General features: G+C 39.6%; 3 protein-coding genes across 3 annotated transcripts; all 3 read left to right on the top strand.

The window, feature by feature from the left end:
• The first annotated feature begins 2,410 nt into the window (after positions 1–2,410).
• On the top strand, positions 2,411–5,716 carry LOC139456018 (zinc finger protein 420-like). Its single transcript, XM_071237536.1, has 3 exons — positions 2,411–3,866; positions 3,951–4,510; positions 4,589–5,716. The coding sequence occupies exons 1-3, from the start codon at positions 2,411–2,413 to the stop codon at positions 5,177–5,179; spliced, it is 2,607 nt and encodes an 868-aa protein (XP_071093637.1). The 3' UTR covers positions 5,180–5,716.
• Positions 5,717–7,557: 1,841 nt separating this feature from the next.
• Positions 7,558–11,141, top strand: LOC139456086 (zinc finger protein 420-like). The gene has a single exon (XM_071237607.1). It carries the CDS (start codon positions 7,748–7,750, stop codon positions 10,568–10,570), a length of 2,823 nt encoding a protein of 940 aa, XP_071093708.1. The 5' UTR covers positions 7,558–7,747; the 3' UTR covers positions 10,571–11,141.
• A 3,082-nt stretch (positions 11,142–14,223) lies between these two features.
• LOC139456019 (zinc finger protein 585A-like) lies at positions 14,224–17,997 on the top strand. The gene is made up of 2 exons (XM_071237537.1): positions 14,224–16,954; positions 17,315–17,997. Exons 1-2 carry the CDS (start codon positions 14,224–14,226, stop codon positions 17,995–17,997), a joined length of 3,414 nt encoding a protein of 1,137 aa, XP_071093638.1.
• Positions 17,998–21,446: the final 3,449 nt, after the last annotated feature.

Genomic DNA, 21,446 nt, shown 5'->3' on the forward strand with positions numbered 1-21,446 from the left:
TGTTTCGGCTGGTGGGTGGATGGATGTGGGCTGGTGGAGGGATGGGGGGATGTATAATTACGTCTTAGGGTTGTTTCAGCATGTGTGTGAATGCATAAGTGATATATGATGGCTGTGTGTGTGTATGTGTGTGTGAATGCATGAGTGATATGTGATGGCTGTGTGTGTGTATGTGTGTGTGAATGCATGAGTGATATGTGATGGCAGTGTGTGTGTGTGTGTGTGTGTGTGTTTATGTGTTTTTATCATATGACCTATATGTTCTATATAATCAGTGTATGTTTGACTGTTCACCCACTGAAATGTTACTGTAAATGTCATTATAACTGCATTTGAACAGCAATGGACGTCTCAATATTTGTATTACCTTCTTGTTCTTGTATTCTACTATAAGACAATAAACGGTATTATAAGGGAAAACATGAATGTAACTTGCTCTAAAGCTGATGTATCTCAAAGCTGGCAGCCTCGAGTGTAAGGATCTGCCACAGATAAGATAGGATCACGAATGTCACTGAGGGTAGATCATTTGATAACGTCTGCTTACGGAGTTGTGTCTCCTTTGTCAGTGATCGTAGCTTTTAATCTGTTTTTGACCCACTCCTTATTTCTCTCTCCTGGTGACTAGCCTGGTTGTACAGGTAGGCTGCTCTAGACACTTCACTGACCCAGGCAATGACACCACAATAGCGACCTCCACTGGACAAAGAACTGATGTGTAGAATATGCTCTTGGCCTTTTCAAACTTTACTATTGCAATGTATACAGTAAAGGAAAACATTTAAGCTGTTTCGAGACATGAAGAACCTCGTCACATAGGCGAAATGTAAGAAGTGACACATATCCTATAATAATATCTTATAAATTGTTTGATCAAAGAACTTGGTATAAGTGACATATCACATAATACCACATATCAGGCCAGTATGTTAACTGAGGAAGGAATCTGCCAAAACCACAACTCACTACTGTCCACTTTTGACTTGACTCTAAAACCTGAAGACATGTCCATTCCTCTTTTGTACTGGATTCCAAAGCTCCATAAAAATCTGTACAAAGAGAGATATATTGCTGTGTCCAGCAAATGTACCACCACAGAAAGTATTTGAGACAAGTGGAATTCATACCATTTGGATTTTTCAAAAGCTCAAAAGATTTGCTTGACTTTTTGCAATCTCAGAAAAGAACCAAGTTCCATTCTGTCAAGACATTTCTGTTTTTCAACTTTGTACACCACTATCCCACATGCCAAACTTAAGGGAAAACTTCTTTGATTAATAGGGCTTTTGTTACAAAATTTGGTGAACACAATTTCAGGTTCAGGACAATTTGTGAAAAATGAAAGGAAATGCCATCTGAAGTATACTGAGAAAACAATATGTGAAATGCCGGACTTCCTCATTGATAACATCTACATAAAATTTGGAGTTTAGACAATGAGGCAAGACGTAGGCATACCCATGGGCACCAATTGTGCTCCCCTCCTTGCGGATCTGTTTCTTTATGCATATTTCTGTTCAGATTGGGAAAGTCAAAACAAGGTTATTTGGCCACGAAGTTTAACTTAAGCTTCAGGTATATCGATGATCTGATATGGTTCAATAACAATCAAATAGCCAAATCCCTTCTACTGATTTACCCACCTGAACCAGGAAAAAAGGAGACCAGTGAGGCCGCCTCATCTGTCTCAATATTTAGATCCATGCATAAAGATTCAGAGTGACAAAACACTCTCCACAAGACAGTATGACAAGAGAGGTGACTTCAACTTTCCCTTCATGTCGAGCAATATTCCAGCATCTCCAGCCTTTGGCATGTTTGGTGTTTACTTTTCACAACATTTGAGATACAATCAAGCATGCTCTTTCTACCTAGATTTCAAAGACAGTCATCATGGTCATACGACTCTTGTCAGAAGTTGTTTGATCAAGGTTACAACATTAAAGGTCTCAGTAAAGCTTTCAAGAAGTTTTATGGTAGACATGTGGAAGACATTTCCAAATTTGAGAAGAATGATGTCCGATGAAATTCCCTATTTTGACTTGTATCATATGTTCCCATGTTTTTTTCAGGTGAACAATTGACTTGCCTCTGCATGTGTTTGTGACAGGTGTCACCGGTGGGGCAGGAGGCACTCACCTTTTCGAGAACACCTGGTATCATTACTATTTGACAGTGATTCATAAACACATGCTCATGATATAGTCGGAGTCGTACTATCGACTCTTTTTCTTTTGGATATGGAAAGGGTTTTGTCGCTATATATGGAAAATCTGGAGAAAATGCATTAACTTGCAAAGGAAAGTGACAACTTCTTTGTGTTTTCAGTAAACATCTCAACACACTCAAGCATATAATGGAAATACAAGGCCAAACACAGAGTCCTGGCTCTCCTACTGAAACATGTGTAATGACGGATGGTGAGAGAGTATTGCTGGATCTCAAGAAATACTCTGCTGCTGACACGCTGGAAACAGGTGATCTCCAGAAATACTCTGTTACTGACACGCCTGAAACAAGTGATCCCCAGAAACAATCTGTTACTGACACGCTGAAAACAGGTGATCTCCAGAAACAATCTGCTACTGACACGCTGGAAACAGGTGATCTCCAGAAACAATCTGCTACTGACATGCTGGAAACACGTGATCTCCAGAAACAATCTGTTACTGACACCCTGGAAACAGGTGATCTCAAGGAACAATCTGTTACTGACATGCTGGAAACAGGTGATCTCCAGAAACAATCTGCTACTGACACGCTGGAAACAGGTGATCTCCAGAAACAATCTGCTACTGACATGCTGGAAACACGTGATCTCCAGAAACAATCTGTTACTGACACCCTGGAAACAGGTGATCTCAAGGAACAGTCTGCTACTGAAATGCTGGAAACAGGTGATCTCAAGGAACAATCTGTTGCTGACACGCTGGAAACAGGTGATCTCAAGAAACTATCTGCTACTGACACCCTGGAAACAGGTGATCTCAAGGAACAGTCTGCTACTGACATGCTGGAAACAGGTGATCTCCAGAAACAATCTGCTACTGACATGCTGGAAACAGGTGATCTCAAGGAAAAATCTGCTACTGACACCCTGGAAACAGGTGATCTCCAGAAACAATCTGCTACTGACATGCTGGAAACACGTGATCTCCAGAAACAATCTGTTACTGACACCCTGGAAACAGGTGATCTCAAGGAAAAGTCTGCTACTGAAATGCTGGAAATAGGTGATCTCAAGGAACAATCTGCTACTGACACGCTGGAAACAGGTGATCTCAAGAAACATAAATCTTGTGGAGGTCAAGCAAAGCAGTCTCAAACGTGTAGTGAGAATGGGAAAACATTCATTAAGTCTGGTGATATGAAAAAGGACACCTTTTGTCACAGTGAAGTCAAGCCTCATAATTGTGTTGAATGTGGGAAGACATTTACACAATCAGGTAATCTGAAGACACACATGAGGCTTCACAGTGGAATCAAGCCTTATCAGTGCATGGTGTGTGAGAAAACATTTACGCGATCAGGTAATCTGAAGACACACATGAGGATTCACAGTGGAATCAAGCCTTATCAGTGCATGGTGTGTGAGAAAACATTTACAGTATCAGGTACTCTCCAGAAACACATGAGAATTCACGGTGGAATCAAGCCTTATCAGTGTGTTGAATGTGGGAAAGCATATACACTATCAAGTGCTCTGAAGTCACACATGAGGACTCACAGTGATTTCAAGCCTCATCAATGTGTTGAATGTGGGAAAGCATTTAAAAAGTCACATGAGCTGCAGACACACATGCTGAATCACACTGGAATCAAGCCTCATCAATGTGTTGAATGTGGGAAAGCGTTTAAGGAGTCACGTTACCTGCAGACACACATGCTGAATCACAGTGGAATCAAGCCTCATCAGTGCACCGTGTGTGAGAAAACATTTACAGCATCAGGTACTCTCCAGAAACACATGAGGATTCACACTGGAATCAAACCTTATCAGTGTGTTGAATGTGGGAAAGTATTTACACAGTCAAGTGGCCTGAATTCACACATGAGGATTCACACTGGAATCAAGCCTCATCAGTGTGTTGAATGTGGGAAAGCATTTATAAGGTCAAGTGAGCTGCAGTCACACATGAGGATTCACAGTGGAATCAAGCCTTATCAGTGCACCGTGTGTGAGAAAACATTTACACAATCAGGTCATCTGCAGTCACACATGAGGATTCACAGTGGTATGAAGCCTTATCAGTGTGTTGAATGTGGGAAAGTATTTATACAGTCAAGTAGCTTGCAGTCACACTTGAGGATTCACAGTGGAATCAAGCCATATCAGTGCACTGTGTGTGAGAAAACATTTACACAATCGTCTTCTCTGAAGACCCATATGAGGATTCACAGTGGTATGAAGCCTTATCAGTGTGTTGAATGTGGGAAAGTATTTACACAGTCAAGTAGCTTGCAGTCACACATGAATACTCACAGTGGAATCAAGCCCTATCAGTGCACTGTATGTGAGAAAAAATTTACACTTCCATGTATTCTGCGGAAACACATGAGGATTCATAGTGTAATCAAGCCTTATCAGTGTGTTGAATGTGGGAAGGTATTTACAAAGTCAAGTAGCCTGCAGTCACACATGAGGATTCACAGTGGAATCAAGCCTTATCAGTGCACCATGTGTGAGAAAACATTTACACTTAAAGGTACTCTGCAGAGACACATGAGGACTCACAGTGGAATCAAGCCTTATCAGTGCATGGTGTGTGAGAAAACATTTACAGTTCCATGTACTCTGCAGAGACACATGAGGATTCACAGTGGAGACAAACCTTATCAGTGTGTTCAATGTGGGAAAGCTTTTGCAGATTTAAATACTCTGAGGAGACACATGAGGATTCACAGTGGAGACAAACCTTATCAGTGTGTTGAATGTGAGAAAACTTTTGCAGAATTAGGTAATCTGAAGATCCATATGAGGATTCACAGTGGAATCAAGCCTTATCAGTGCATGGTGTGTGAGAAAACATTTGCAGAATCAGGTTCTCTGCAGACACACATGAGGATGCACAGTGGAATCAAGCCTTATAAGTGTGTTGAATGTGAGAAAACATTTACCCAATCAGGTCAACTGACGACACACATGAGGATTCACAGTGAAATCAAGCCACATCAGTGATCTGTGTGTCTATTTTGGAATATGGATGCGTGAAAATCTAGATTGGGGAGGTAGACATGGTAGAGGGATATGTGTAATTATGTACCAGTATTAAGGAAATACCAGCATTGGTGTAAGTTTTTTGGCTGATGGGTGGAGGTGGGCTGGTGTGGGGAGTGGATGATGGGGGTGATGTGTAATTATGTACCAGTATCATGGAACTACCAGCATTGGTGTAAGTGTTTCGGCTGGTGGGTGGAGGGATGGGGGTGATGTGTAAATATATACCAGTATCATGGAACTACCAGCATTGGTGTAAGTGTTTCGGCTGGTGGAGGGATGGGAGGGGGATGTATAATTACGTCTTAGGGTTGTTTCAGCATGTGTGTGAATGCATAAGTGATATATGATGGCTGTGTGTGTGTATGTGTGTGTGAATGCATGAGTGATATGTGATGGCAGTGTGTGTGTGTGTGTGTGTGTGTGTTTATGTGTTTTTATCATATGACCTATATGTTCTATATAATCAGTGTATGTTTGACTGTTCACCAACTGAAATGTAACTGTAAATGTCATTATAACTGCATTTGAACAGCAATGGACATCTCAATACTTGTATTACCTTCTTGTTCTTGTATTCTACTATAAGACAATAAACGGTATTATAAGGGAAAACATGAATGTAACTTGCTCAAAAGCAGATGTGTCTCAAAGCTGGCAGCCTCGAGTGTAAGGATCTGCCACAGATAAGATAGGATCACGAATGTCACTGAGGGTAGATCATTTGATAACGTCTGCTTTGTCTCCTTTGTCAGTGATCTGTTTTTGACCCACTCCTTATTTCTCTCTCCTGGTGACTAGCCTGGTTGTACAGGTAGGCTGCTCTAGACACTTCACTGACCCAGGCAATGACACCACAATAGCGACCTCCACTGGACAAAGAACTGATGTGTAGAATATGCTCTTGGCCTTTTCAAACTTTACTATTGCAATGTATACAGTAAAGGAAAACATTTAAGCTGTTTCGAGACATGAAGAACCTCGTCACATAGGCGAAATGTAAGAAGTGACACATATCCTATAATAATATCTTATAAATTGTTTGATCAAAGAACTTGGTATAAGTGACATATCACATAATACCACATATCAGGCCAGTATGTTAACTGAGGAAGGAATCTGCCAAAACCACAACTCACTACTGTCCACTTTTGACTTGACTCTAAAACCTGAAGACATGTCCATTCCTCTTTTGTACTGGATTCCAAAGCTCCATAAAAATCTGTACAAAGAGAGATATATTGCTGTGTCCAGCAAATGTACCACCACAGAAAGTATTTGAGACAAGTGGAATTCATACCATTTGGATTTTTCAAAAGCTCAAAAGATTTGCTTGACTTTTTGCAATCTCAGAAAAGAACCAAGTTCCATTCTGTCAAGACATTTCTGTTTTTCAACTTTGTACACCACTATCCCACATGCCAAACTTAAGGGAAAACTTCTTTGATTAATAGGGCTTTTGTTACAAAATTTGGTGAACACAATTTCAGGTTCAGGACAATTTGTGAAAAATGAAAGGAAATGCCATCTGAAGTATACTGAGAAAACAATATGTGAAATGCCGGACTTCCTCATTGATAACATCTACATAAAATTTGGAGTTTAGACAATGAGGCAAGACGTAGGCATACCCATGGGCACCAATTGTGCTCCCCTCCTTGCGGATCTGTTTCTTTATGCATATTTCTGTTCAGATTGGGAAAGTCAAAACAAGGTTATTTGGCCACGAAGTTTAACTTAAGCTTCAGGTATATCGATGATCTGATATGGTTCAATAACAATCAAATAGCCAAATCCCTTCTACTGATTTACCCACCTGAACCAGGAAAAAAGGAGACCAGTGAGGCCGCCTCATCTGTCTCAATATTTAGATCCATGCATAAAGATTCAGAGTGACAAAACACTCTCCACAAGACAGTATGACAAGAGAGGTGACTTCAACTTTCCCTTCATGTCGAGCAATATTCCAGCATCTCCAGCCTTTGGCATGTTTGGTGTTTACTTTTCACAACATTTGAGATACAATCAAGCATGCTCTTTCTACCTAGATTTCAAAGACAGTCATCATGGTCATACGACTCTTGTCAGAAGTTGTTTGATCAAGGTTACAACATTAAAGGTCTCAGTAAAGCTTTCAAGAAGTTTTATGGTAGACATGTGGAAGACATTTCCAAATTTGAGAAGAATGATGTCCGATGAAATTCCCTATTTTGACTTGTATCATATGTTCCCATGTTTTTTTCAGGTGAACAATTGACTTGCCTCTGCATGTGTTTGTGACAGGTGTCACCGGTGGGGCAGGAGGCACTCACCTTTTCGAGAACACCTGGTATCATTACTATTTGACAGTGATTCATAAACACATGCTCATGATATAGTCGGAGTCGTACTATCGACTCTTTTTCTTTTGGATATGGAAAGGGTTTTGTCGCTATATATGGAAAATCTGGAGAAAATGCATTAACTTGCAAAGGAAAGTGACAACTTCTTTGTGTTTTCAGTAAACATCTCAACACACTCAAGCATATAATGGAAATACAAGGCCAAACACAGAGTCCTGGCTCTCCTACTGAAACATGTGTAATGACGGATGGTGAGAGAGTATTGCTGGATCTCAAGAAATACTCTGCTGCTGACACGCTGGAAACAGGTGATCTCCAGAAATACTCTGTTACTGACACGCCTGAAACAAGTGATCCCCAGAAACAATCTGTTACTGACACGCTGAAAACAGGTGATCTCCAGAAACAATCTGCTACTGACACGCTGGAAACAGGTGATCTCCAGAAACAATCTGCTACTGACATGCTGGAAACACGTGATCTCCAGAAACAATCTGTTACTGACACCCTGGAAACAGGTGATCTCAAGGAACAATCTGTTACTGACATGCTGGAAACAGGTGATCTCCAGAAACAATCTGCTACTGACACGCTGGAAACAGGTGATCTCCAGAAACAATCTGCTACTGACATGCTGGAAACACGTGATCTCCAGAAACAATCTGTTACTGACACCCTGGAAACAGGTGATCTCAAGGAACAGTCTGCTACTGAAATGCTGGAAACAGGTGATCTCAAGGAACAATCTGTTGCTGACACGCTGGAAACAGGTGATCTCAAGAAACTATCTGCTACTGACACCCTGGAAACAGGTGATCTCAAGGAACAGTCTGCTACTGACATGCTGGAAACAGGTGATCTCCAGAAACAATCTGCTACTGACATGCTGGAAACAGGTGATCTCAAGGAAAAATCTGCTACTGACACCCTGGAAACAGGTGATCTCCAGAAACAATCTGCTACTGACATGCTGGAAACACGTGATCTCCAGAAACAATCTGTTACTGACACCCTGGAAACAGGTGATCTCAAGGAAAAGTCTGCTACTGAAATGCTGGAAATAGGTGATCTCAAGGAACAATCTGCTACTGACACGCTGGAAACAGGTGATCTCAAGAAACATAAATCTTGTGGAGGTCAAGCAAAGCAGTCTCAAACGTGTAGTGAGAATGGGAAAACATTCATTAAGTCTGGTGATATGAAAAAGGACACCTTTTGTCACAGTGAAGTCAAGCCTCATAATTGTGTTGAATGTGGGAAGACATTTACACAATCAGGTAATCTGAAGACACACATGAGGCTTCACAGTGGAATCAAGCCTTATCAGTGCATGGTGTGTGAGAAAACATTTACGCGATCAGGTAATCTGAAGACACACATGAGGATTCACAGTGGAATCAAGCCTTATCAGTGCATGGTGTGTGAGAAAACATTTACAGTATCAGGTACTCTCCAGAAACACATGAGAATTCACGGTGGAATCAAGCCTTATCAGTGTGTTGAATGTGGGAAAGCATATACACTATCAAGTGCTCTGAAGTCACACATGAGGACTCACAGTGATTTCAAGCCTCATCAATGTGTTGAATGTGGGAAAGCATTTAAAAAGTCACATGAGCTGCAGACACACATGCTGAATCACACTGGAATCAAGCCTCATCAATGTGTTGAATGTGGGAAAGCGTTTAAGGAGTCACGTTACCTGCAGACACACATGCTGAATCACAGTGGAATCAAGCCTCATCAGTGCACCGTGTGTGAGAAAACATTTACAGCATCAGGTACTCTCCAGAAACACATGAGGATTCACACTGGAATCAAACCTTATCAGTGTGTTGAATGTGGGAAAGTATTTACACAGTCAAGTGGCCTGAATTCACACATGAGGATTCACACTGGAATCAAGCCTCATCAGTGTGTTGAATGTGGGAAAGCATTTATAAGGTCAAGTGAGCTGCAGTCACACATGAGGATTCACAGTGGAATCAAGCCTTATCAGTGCACCGTGTGTGAGAAAACATTTACACAATCAGGTCATCTGCAGTCACACATGAGGATTCACAGTGGTATGAAGCCTTATCAGTGTGTTGAATGTGGGAAAGTATTTATACAGTCAAGTAGCTTGCAGTCACACTTGAGGATTCACAGTGGAATCAAGCCATATCAGTGCACTGTGTGTGAGAAAACATTTACACAATCGTCTTCTCTGAAGACCCATATGAGGATTCACAGTGGTATGAAGCCTTATCAGTGTGTTGAATGTGGGAAAGTATTTACACAGTCAAGTAGCTTGCAGTCACACATGAATACTCACAGTGGAATCAAGCCCTATCAGTGCACTGTATGTGAGAAAAAATTTACACTTCCATGTATTCTGCGGAAACACATGAGGATTCATAGTGTAATCAAGCCTTATCAGTGTGTTGAATGTGGGAAGGTATTTACAAAGTCAAGTAGCCTGCAGTCACACATGAGGATTCACAGTGGAATCAAGCCTTATCAGTGCACCATGTGTGAGAAAACATTTACACTTAAAGGTACTCTGCAGAGACACATGAGGACTCACAGTGGAATCAAGCCTTATCAGTGCATGGTGTGTGAGAAAACATTTACAGTTCCATGTACTCTGCAGAGACACATGAGGATTCACAGTGGAGACAAACCTTATCAGTGTGTTCAATGTGGGAAAGCTTTTGCAGATTTAAATACTCTGAGGAGACACATGAGGATTCACAGTGAAGACAAACCTTATCAGTGTGTTGAATGTGAGAAAACTTTTGCAGAATTAGGTAATCTGAAGATCCATATGAGGATTCACAGTGGAATCAAGCCTTATCAGTGCATGGTGTGTGAGAAAACATTTGCAGAATCAGGTTCTCTGCAGACACACATGAGGATGCACAGTGGAATCAAGCCTTATAAGTGTGTTGAATGTGAGAAAACATTTACCCAATCAGGTCAACTGACGACACACATGAGGATTCACAGTGAAATCAAGCCACATCAGTGATCTGTGTGTCTATTTTGGAATATGGATGCGTGAAAATCTAGATTGGGGAGGTAGACATGGTAGAGGGATATGTGTAATTATGTACCAGTATTAAGGAAATACCAGCATTGGTGTAAGTTTTTTGGCTGATGGGTGGAGGTGGGCTGGTGTGGGGAGTGGATGATGGGGGTGATGTGTAATTATGTACCAGTATCATGGAACTACCAGCATTGGTGTAAGTGTTTCGGCTGGTGGGTGGAGGGATGGGGGTGATGTGTAAATATATACCAGTATCATGGAACTACCAGCATTGGTGTAAGTGTTTCCGCTGGTGGAGGGATGGGGGGGGGATGTATAATTACGTCTTAGGGTTGTTTCAGCATGTGTGTGAATGCATAAGTGATATATGATGGCTGTGTGTGTGTATGTGTGTGTGAATGCATGAGTGATATGTGATGGCAGTGTGTGTGTGTGTGTGTGTGTGTGTGTTTATGTGTTTTTATCATATGACCTATATGTTCTATATAGTCAGTGTATGTTTGACTGTTCACCAACTGAAATGTAACTGTAAATGTCATTATAACTGCATTTGAACAGCAATGGACGTCTCAATACTTGTATTACCATCTTGTTCTTGTATTCTACTATAAGACAATAAACGGTATTATAAGGGAAAACATGAATGTAACTTGCTCAAAAGCAGATGTATCTCAAAGCCGGCAGCCTCGAGATTAAGGATATGCCACAGATTATAAGATTACATCGCAAATGTCAATGAGGGTAGATCATTTGATAACGTCTGTCTCGTTTGTCAGTGATTCAGTTTTTGACCCAACCCCCTATTTCTCTCTGCTGGCGACTAGCCTGGTTGTACAGGTAGGCTGCTCTTGGCACTTCACTGACCCAGGCAATGACACCACAATAGCGACCTCCACTGGACAAAGGAACCTGGCGGACACACTTTATCAGCTGTTTCTGTATCTACAGCAGATAGACACTAGAACTCATGTTTAGAATATGCTCTTGGCCTTTTCAAACTTTACTATTGCAATGTATAAGTCATGAGAATAAGACCAATTGTTACTGTTAGTAAAGGAAAACATTTAAGCTGTTTTGAGACAAGAAGAACGTCGTCACATAGGCGAAATGTAAAAAGTGACACATATCCTATTGTCAAAAGAGATATGTGTGTTAATATTTCATGTCAGCTCACTATTGTGACAAGATTGTATCGATAATATATAAAATGAAATGACCACATTAATGACATTTCGTTAGCATCCAAATATTAGCAAATGTGATGACGTAGACATTTCGTTAGCATCCAAATATTAGCAAATGTGATGACGAAGACATTTCGTTAGCATCCAAATATTAGCAATCGTGATGACGTAGACATTTCGTTAGCATCCAAATATTAGCAAATGTGATGACGTAGATGCCACAGGTTATGCTTCCTATTCTCAACCATTGTTATATGCTGGGTTTGGTGGATATATTGAACGCCCTGTATAATAACTAGGCAAATACCTCTTTTAATTCGTAATAATGGTGGCATGATAGCTCAGTTTCATTGGTTCTGATATCTGGCCTCTGGATTTGATTCATATGAAAAGTAATGTATTTTGTATTTGATATATTATTACATTATGAAATTAATCACAAGAAGATTTAATAATTTGGAAGGTGTTAGTCATTAATTTCAATCATGTATTTTTGCTGTGGTCACATGGGCGAAATGTAAAGATGGTAAACAGTGACACGCAACCCATTTTCAAAAGAGATATGTGCGTTAATATTCCATATCAGCTCACTATTGTCACAAAATCTGTGCATAATAAATAGAATTAAACGACCACTTTAATGACAAATTAATTTTGAAATTAATCATCAAAAGATCAAAAAATTTGGAAGACATTTCTATTAATTTCAATTATGTTTTTTGGTTTGTAAATATCGGGCAAAAAAGAAAAGAATATATTCTTTGTTTTTAATTAATTTTATGGAACATACCATTTGTATATAACTTTCCAACACATCCAGGTTTATTGACTTTATCAAGTTTATCAAGTTTATTTCAAATCACACCGTCAGCATGGTCAGCATGTCACCCTAAGTACTGCGCTAAGATGTTATCAGTGTGTGGACTGTGGAGAGACATTTACAGTATCAGGTATAATATCATCATCAAAATGTATTTGGTTCCAGCCCTAGTTGTTATTGGTGGTGTACCCTGCATGAAAATTTTGAAGTTCCCACTGACAAGGCCTCATATAATAATAATAATAATAATAATAATAATAACCATTGTATGTAAGCATCACTACATTAATTGTTTGATCAAATAACTTGGTATAAGTGACATATCAAATAATGCAACATACAAGGCCAGTATGTTAACTGAGGAAGAAATCTGCCAAGACCACAAATCAGTACTGTCCACTTTTGACTTGACTCTAAAACCTGAAGACATGTCCATTCCTCGTTTGTATTGGATTCCAAAGCTCCATAAAAATCTGTACAAAGAGAGATATATTGCTGTGTCCAGCAAATGTACCACCACAGAAAGTATTTGAGACAAGTGGAATTCATACCATGTGAATTTTTCAAAAGCTCAAAAGATTTGCTTGACTTTTTGCAATTTCAGAAAAGAACCAAGTTCCATTCTGTCAAGACATTTGGTTTTTCAACTTTGTACACCACTATCCCACATGACAAACTTAAGGAAAAACTTCTTTGATTAATAGGGCTTTTGTTACAAAACGTGGTGAACACAATTTCAAAAATGAAAAGAATTGCCATCTGAAGTTTACGGAGAAAACGACATGTGAGATGCTGGACTTCCTCATTGATAAGATCTACGTAACATTTGGGGATTAGACATTTAGGCAAGACGTAGGCATACCCATGGACATCAATTGTGCTCCCCTCCTTGCGGATTTGTTTCTTTATGCATATTTCTGTTCAGATTGGCAAAGTCAAAATAAGGTTATTTGGCCACGAAGTTTAACTTAAGCTTCAGGTACATCGATGATCTGATATGGTTCAATAACAATCAAATAGCCAGATCCCTTCTACTGATTTACCCACCTGAACTAGAAAGAAAGGAGAGGCCGCCTCATCCGTCTCAATATTTAGATCCATGCATAAAGATTCAGAGTGACTAAACACTCTCCACAAGACGGTATGACAAGAGGGATGACTTCAGCTTTCCCAAAGTCAACTTTCCCTTCATGTCGAGCAATATTCCAGCAGCTCCAACCTTTGGTGTTTACTTTTCACAACATTTGAGATGTAATCAAGAATGCTCTTGACGACTCTTGCTCAGAAGTTGTTTGATCAAGGTTACAACATTAAAGGCCTCAGTAAAGCTTTCAAGAAGTTTTATGGCAGACATGTAGAAGACATTTCCAAATTTGAGAAGAATGATGTCCGATGAAATTCCCTATTTTGACTTGTACCATATGTTCCCGTGTTTTTTCAGGTGAACAATTGACTTGCCTTTGCATGTGTTTGTGACAGGTGTCACCGGTGATTCAACTCTTTTTCTTTGGGATATGGAAAGGGTTTTGTTGCTTTATTTGGAAACATCTGTAGCAAATGCATTAGTTTGAAAAGGAAAGTGACAACTTCTTTATGTTTTCAGTAATCATCTCAACACACTCAAGCATATAATGGAAATACAAGGCCAAACACAGAATCCTGGCTCTCTTACTGAAACATATGTAATCACGGATGGTGAGAGAGTATTGCTGGATCTCAAGAAACAATCTGTTACTGAAACCCTGGAAACAGGTAATCTCAAGGAAAAAACTGTTACTGACACCCTGGAAACAGGTGATCTCCAGAAACAATCTATTACTGACACACTGATAACAGGTGATCTCAAGGAACAATCTGTTACTGACATGTTGAAAACAGGTGATCTCAAGAATCAATCTGTTACTGACACCTTGGAAACAGGTGATCTCAAGAATCAATCTGTTGCTGACTCTCTGGAAACAGGTGATCTCAAGAATCAATCTGTTGCTGACTCTCTGGAAACAGGTGATCTCCAGAATCAATCTGTTACTGACACCCTGGAAACAGGTGATCTCAAGAAACAATCTGTTACTGACACCCTGGAAACAGGTGATCTCAAGAAACAATCTGTTGCTGACTCCCTGGAAACAGGTGATCTCAAGAATCAATCTGTTACTGACCGGCTGGAAACAGGTGATCTCAAGAATCAATCTGTTACTGACACCCTGGAAACAGGTGATCTCAAGAAACAATCTGTTACTGACATGCAAGAAACAGGTGATCTCAAGAAACAATCTGTTACTGACTCACTGGAAACAGGTGATCTCAAGAATCAATCTGTTTCTGACACGCTGGAAACAGGTGATCTCAAGAAACAATCTGTTGCTGACACCCTTGAAACAGGTGATCTCAAGAATCAATCTGTTACTGACACCCTGGAAACAGGTGATCTCAAGAAACAATCTGTTGCTGACACCCTGGAAACAGGTGATCACAAGAATCAATCTGTTACTGACACTCTGGAAACAGGTGATATCAAGAATCAATATATTGCTGACACCCTGGAAACAGGTGATCTCAAGAAACATAAATATTGTGGGGGTCAGTCTCAAACGTGTAGTGAGAACGGGAAAACATTTATTACATCAGGTGATATGAAAAACGTTTGTCACAGTGAAGTGAAGCCATGTAAATGTGTTGAATGTGGGAAGACGTTAACACGATCTGGTTCACAGAGGTCATACATGAGCACTCACAGTGGAATCAAGCAATATCAGTGTGTTGAATGTGGGGAAAGATTTACACAGTTAAGTACCCCGAGGTCACACATGATTATTCACAGTGGAATCAAGCCTTATCTGTGCATCGTGTGTCAGAAGACGTTTGAACGATCATGTACTCTGCAGGCACACATGAGGAAACACAGTGGAGTTAAACCTTACAAGTGTGTTGAATGTGGGAAAACCTTTACAGGATCAAGTGCTCTGAAGACACACATGAAGATTCACAGTGGAATCAAGCCTTATCAGTGTGTTGAATGTGGGAAAAGATTCACACAACCACATTCCCTGAAGTCACACATGAATATTCACAGCGGAATCAGGCCTTACAAGTGTGTTGAATGTGAGAAATCATATACAAAATCAAGTCATCTGAAGATACACATGATGATTCACAGTGGAATCAAACCTTATCAGTGCATGGTGTGTGAAAAAACATTTACACAATCATGTACTCTGCAGGCACACATGAGGAAACACAGTGGAGTTAAACCTTATAAGTGTGTTGAATGTGAGAAAACGTTTACAGGATCAAGTGCTCTGAGGTCACACATGAGGATTCATAGTGGAATCAAGCCGCATCAGTGCATGGTGTGTGAGAAAACATTTGCAGAATCATGGTCTCTGCAGACACACATGAGGATTCACACTGGAATCAAGCCTTATAAGTGTGTTGAATGTGAGAAAACATTTACAAAATCAAGTCATCTGAAGTCACACATGAGGATTCACAGTGGAATCAAGCCGTATCAGTGCATGGTGTGTGAGAAAACTTTTGCAGGATCATGTACTCTGCAGGTACACATGAGGATGCACAGTGGAATCAAGCCTTATAAGTGTGTTGAATGTGAGAAAACATTTAGACAATCAAGTGCTCTGAAGACACACATGAGGATTCACAGTGGAATCAAGCCGTATAAGTGCATTGTGTGTGAGAAAACCTTTGCATTATCAGGTTCTCTGCAGACACACATGAGGATGCACAGTGGAATCAAGCCTTATAAGTGTGTTGAATGTGAGAAAACATTTACACTTCAAGGTAATCTGCAGAGACACATGAGGATTCACAGTGGAGACAAACCTTATCAGTGTGTTCAATGTGGGAAAACATTTGCAGATTTAAGTGCTCTGAGGAGACACATGAGGATTCACAGTGGAATCAAGCCGTATCAGTGCATGGTGTGTAAGAAAACGTTTGCAGGATCATGTACTCTGCAGAGACACATGAGAATGCACACTGGAATCAAGCCTTATAAGTGTGTTGAATGTGAGAAAGCATTTGCAGCTTTAAGTGCTCTGAAGTCACACATGAGGATTCACAGTGGAATCAAGCCATATCAGTGCATGGTGTGTAAGAAAACGTTTGCAGGATCATGTACTCTGAAGACACACATGAGGATGCACAGTGGAATCAAGCCTTATAAGTGTGTTGAATGTGAGAAAACATTTAGACAATCAAGTCATTTGAAGACACACATGAGGATGCACAGTGGAATCAAGCCTTATAAGTGTGTTGAATGTGAGAAAACATTTAGACAATCAAGTGCTCTGAAGACACACATGAGGATTCACAGTGGAATCAAGCCTTATAAGTGTGTGGAATGTGAGAAAACATTTACAAAATCAAATTATCTGCAGACACACATGAGGATTCACAGTGGAATCAAGCCTTATAAGTGTGTTGAATGTGAGAAAACATTTAGACAATCAAGTGCTCTGAAGACACACATGAGAATGCACACTGGAATCAAGCCTTATAAGTGTGTTGAATGTGAGAAAACATTTAGACATTCAAATGCTCTGAAGACACACATGAGGATGCACAGTGGAATCAAGCCTTATAAGTGTGTTGAATGTGAGAAAACATTTAGACAATCAAGTCATCTGAAGTCACACATGAGGATTCACACTGGAATCTAACCGCATCAGTGCATGGTGTTTGAGAAAACCTTTGCATTATCAGGTTCCCTGCAGACACACATGAGGATGCACAGTGGAATCAAGCCTTATAAGTGTGTTGAATGTGAGAAAACATTTACACTTCAAGGTAATCTGCAGAGACACATAAGGATTCACAGTGGAGACAAACCTTATCAGTGTGTTCAATGTGGGAAAGCATTTGCAGATTTAAGTGCTCTGAGGAGACACATGAGGATTCACAGTGGAATCAAGCCTTATCAGTGCATGGTGTGTAAGAAAACGTTTGCAGGATCATGTACTCTGCAGAGACACATGAGGATTCACAGTGGAATCAAGCCGTATCAGTGCATGGTGTGTGAGAAAACCTTTGCATTATCAGGTTCCCTGCAGACACACATGAGAATGCACAGTGGAATCAAGCCTTATAAGTGTGTTGAATATGAGAAAACATTTACACTTCAAGGTAATCTGCAGAGACACATAAGGATTCACAGTGGAGACAAACCTTATCAGTGTGTTCAATGTGGGAAAGCATTTGCAGATTTAAGTGCTCTGAGGAGACACATGAGGATTCACAGTGGAATCAAGCCGTATCAGTGCATGGTGTGTAAGAAAACGTCTGCAGGATCATGTACTCTGCAGAGACACATGAGGATGCACAGTGGAATCAAGCCATATAAGTGTGTTGAATGTGAGAAAACGTTTACACTTCGTCATCTGCAGTGATACCTGAGGCTTCACAGTGGAATCAAGCCGCATCAGTGATCTGTGTGTCTATTTTGGAATATGGATGCATGAAAATCGATTGTGGTGGGTGGAGGGTGAGGGGTATGTTGCAGTATTATGGAAATACCAGTGTGGGTGTAAGTGTTTTGTAATTACATCGTAGGGTTGTTTCAGCATGTGTGTGAATGCATCAGTGATCAGTTATAACCAGGGTATTTTGGGAAAAAGTGAATTTAATATTAATTTGAAATGAGGTTTATGACATTCTATCAGGCTTTGGGTTAAAATACAAAATGGATATCTGAGAGGTGACAACTTGGTGAGGCTTCAACCAAGAGGTCAAAAGGTTATCGATTCTATTGATTCAAATGAAAAGATGGTATAGATAATCAGTCTTGGAGTGACCAAATATTGTATGAATTATTGCTTGATTGGAATCTGATTAAGGATATCTTGGTAAAGTAGTAAATCCCATTTTGACATAGTACCTGCATGGCTTTCATCCTAGGTTCATGAACTTTGTTCGATTGACTGATGAACTTAGAAAGTTAACTGAGTTATTTTCGACAAGAAGAGTTTGATAGCACAAACTGAATCTGCCATTTGGAGATTGGAAATTAACTTCTGTTGAAATGAGCATGTGAGTCATTTCGGTATGACTTGGAACATTATTTTGGTGGGTGGAGATAAAATTATCATCAAGGGTATTTTATGAGTTGTCCGGGAGTGGTGTGGGGATTTGGAAACTCACAGCTGAACAGAGAGGTTCTCTCTATAGATTGAAAGTCCGGGTCAGAAAGTATTAGAGTTAACAGTGGATCAGAAATATTATCAGGCAATTCGATATATCCTTTAAGTATGTGTTGTATTTAACATGCCTACGCAGATAAGAAATGATGAAAAGACGTAGAGGTAACATGCCTACGTAGATAAGAAATGATGAAAAGACGTAGAGGTAACATGCCTACGCAGATAAGAAATGATGAAAAGACGTAGAGGTAACATGCCTATGCAGATAAAAAAAGATGAAAAGGACGTAGAGGTAACATGCCTACGCAAATATGAAATGATGGTAAGTCGTGGAGGTCACATGCCTACGCTGTCATCAGATGTTGATAAGCCTCGGAGGTAACATGCCCACGCTGTAATAATGTCGACAAGGACGTAGAGGGAACATGTCTACGTGTATTTGAGAGTGATAAAACACATAAAAGAACAGGGTGCCTATGTTGTTTGAAAAGCTTGAGAGATCAAGTCTAGAGATGCCTGACAGTCTCTAGTGGTGAGGTAGATATTTCTCTACCTCAGGTTGCTGAGTACATTGAGGACAGTTGAAAGACGAAGGACGAAGGACAGAGAGTCGATTTGTCTTGTAGATTGGGTGAAGACCTTTAAATCGGTCATGGGATGTAGATGATTGGCCAATCATATTTGTACAGAAGAGTTTTGCCTGGTCAGAAGGCTGTTGTATACCTCCTGTGGAGGAGAAGGAATGTTGTTGTGTTTTTTTTTCATGAGTTAAGATGCTGACACAGACACAACAATAGGAGTGAAAAAGGGACATACGGTTATATTACTGGGGTTGAAGTTGTAAGAAATCAGAAGCTGTTTAAAAACAAGGCCTTTTAACTTAAAAATATTCAACTGACCCACAGGTACAGCATATTATTGACACATGAACTGGAACTGTATGAACATAAGCGCTGTGTTCTGCGGTTAACTTAATGTTGGTAGACATTATTTATGAGAGAGTAATATGTTGTATGGTAAAAAAGATAAGCATTAATCTTCGGAGAGCTGTTAAACTCGCAATACAAAATAAGATAATCTACACTGACCCAACCGATCCTATTTTTATTAATAACGACTCCAGTGGGAGGGATTCACTGGCTATCAGGAAGCTCATATATGATTCAGGGATGCTTCTTCGGACATATGCTTCAAAGGACTCATACTTTTAACTATCTACATGGGTAATGTGTCAAGAAGGTTAGTACTAAGTTTAACCTGGCAGATATCAAACCAATGTTTATCAATAATATTAATATTGTCTTCTATGCAGGAGTTTTGGTTATCTTTGCCATGGCAGTGTACATTACTGTGAAGGGAATTAGGAATTCTAAGACCTATTTGAAAATAGAACTGGCATCTTGAACTAAATTTACTCACTTTACTTTGGCTATGATTCCAGTTAGTCTGTTATATCTTAGAAGTTTAGGACCAAACATGATTCCACAATCGATCCCATCGCTACTCACACAGCTGCTGTTGGGGATGTAAAGTTAATTTATCCATCGGTTCCGCAGAGACCAGAGAACATTGAAATGTCGCAGTTTTAGTTTACGTGATCCCAGAGAGACTAGTGTCCTCTTGTATAAATGTTGATGTTATGTTGTATTCAAGATTTTACCTTTATTACATGTTTTATGCTTTTGTGCTTATTTATATGCATTTAAACATTATTTATATATGAATGGGTATACCAACAATATGAGAAAAACATACTGAATTTAATGAGAGGACATTTATCTGTTATATGTTACCAGTATGTTGTATATGGTGCGTTGCATTGCATTGGGTTTTTATTGATTGTTTGAATATGTATACTGTATTAGTAGATGCAGATGTTTTCTTTGAAAACACTTGTGAGCAGTCTTACCATTAGGAATATGTATGTTGTGGCATGTTTGATGACTTGAATATTTGTTGATAGATTGCACATGCGATCACTGCCCAGTGAGACATGTGACAATAATCCAGGTCCAGTGACTTAATAATAAGTTGATGTTGTCTTGATGTTGAAAAAACATTATTATGATTTTTGCCTAGAAGGAAAATGTTCAAATGTGCAATATACGATCATAATCATTACAAATCAATTAAATAACTGATCTGAATCTGCAGAATTTTTACAAGGAAGAATTGTGTGATTATGATTTCATTTATGCCTTTATAGCCTTGACATGTTACTAGTCTCAGATAGGTACAACCCAAGACAGGTCCTATCTGAGACATTACATTGTAAAATTTCATTGTATTGTTTTTCCTGGTCCTCAGATGCATACACACAAGTTGCTACATATTGATATTGTAATATTGTACTGCTGAAAGTTATCTGTATGTATATGTATATTTGCCATAAGAATTCTTTGGTTAATCGCATGGGACATGCTCTACAACAGGAAGGGCATGTATAACCAGGGTATTTTGGGAAAAAGTGTTTTAAATATTAATTTAAAATGAGGTTTATGACATTCTATCAGGCTTTGGGTTAAAGTATTAGAGTTAACAGTGGATCAGAAATATTATCAGGCTCTTCGATATATCCTTTAAGTATGTGTTGTATTTAAGGTATACAGGCTACAAGAAAATATCTGAGGACTATATGTGTATATTTATGATTAATTCCATCATAAATAAAAAGGACTTGAGCAAACCAGCTGACTTGT

Source organism: Haliotis cracherodii, unplaced genomic scaffold (genome assembly GCF_022045235.1).
Source record: "Haliotis cracherodii isolate W230 unplaced genomic scaffold, xgHalCrac1.p SCAF_11, whole genome shotgun sequence".
Classification (NCBI taxonomy): domain Eukaryota; kingdom Metazoa; phylum Mollusca; class Gastropoda; order Lepetellida; family Haliotidae; genus Haliotis; species Haliotis cracherodii.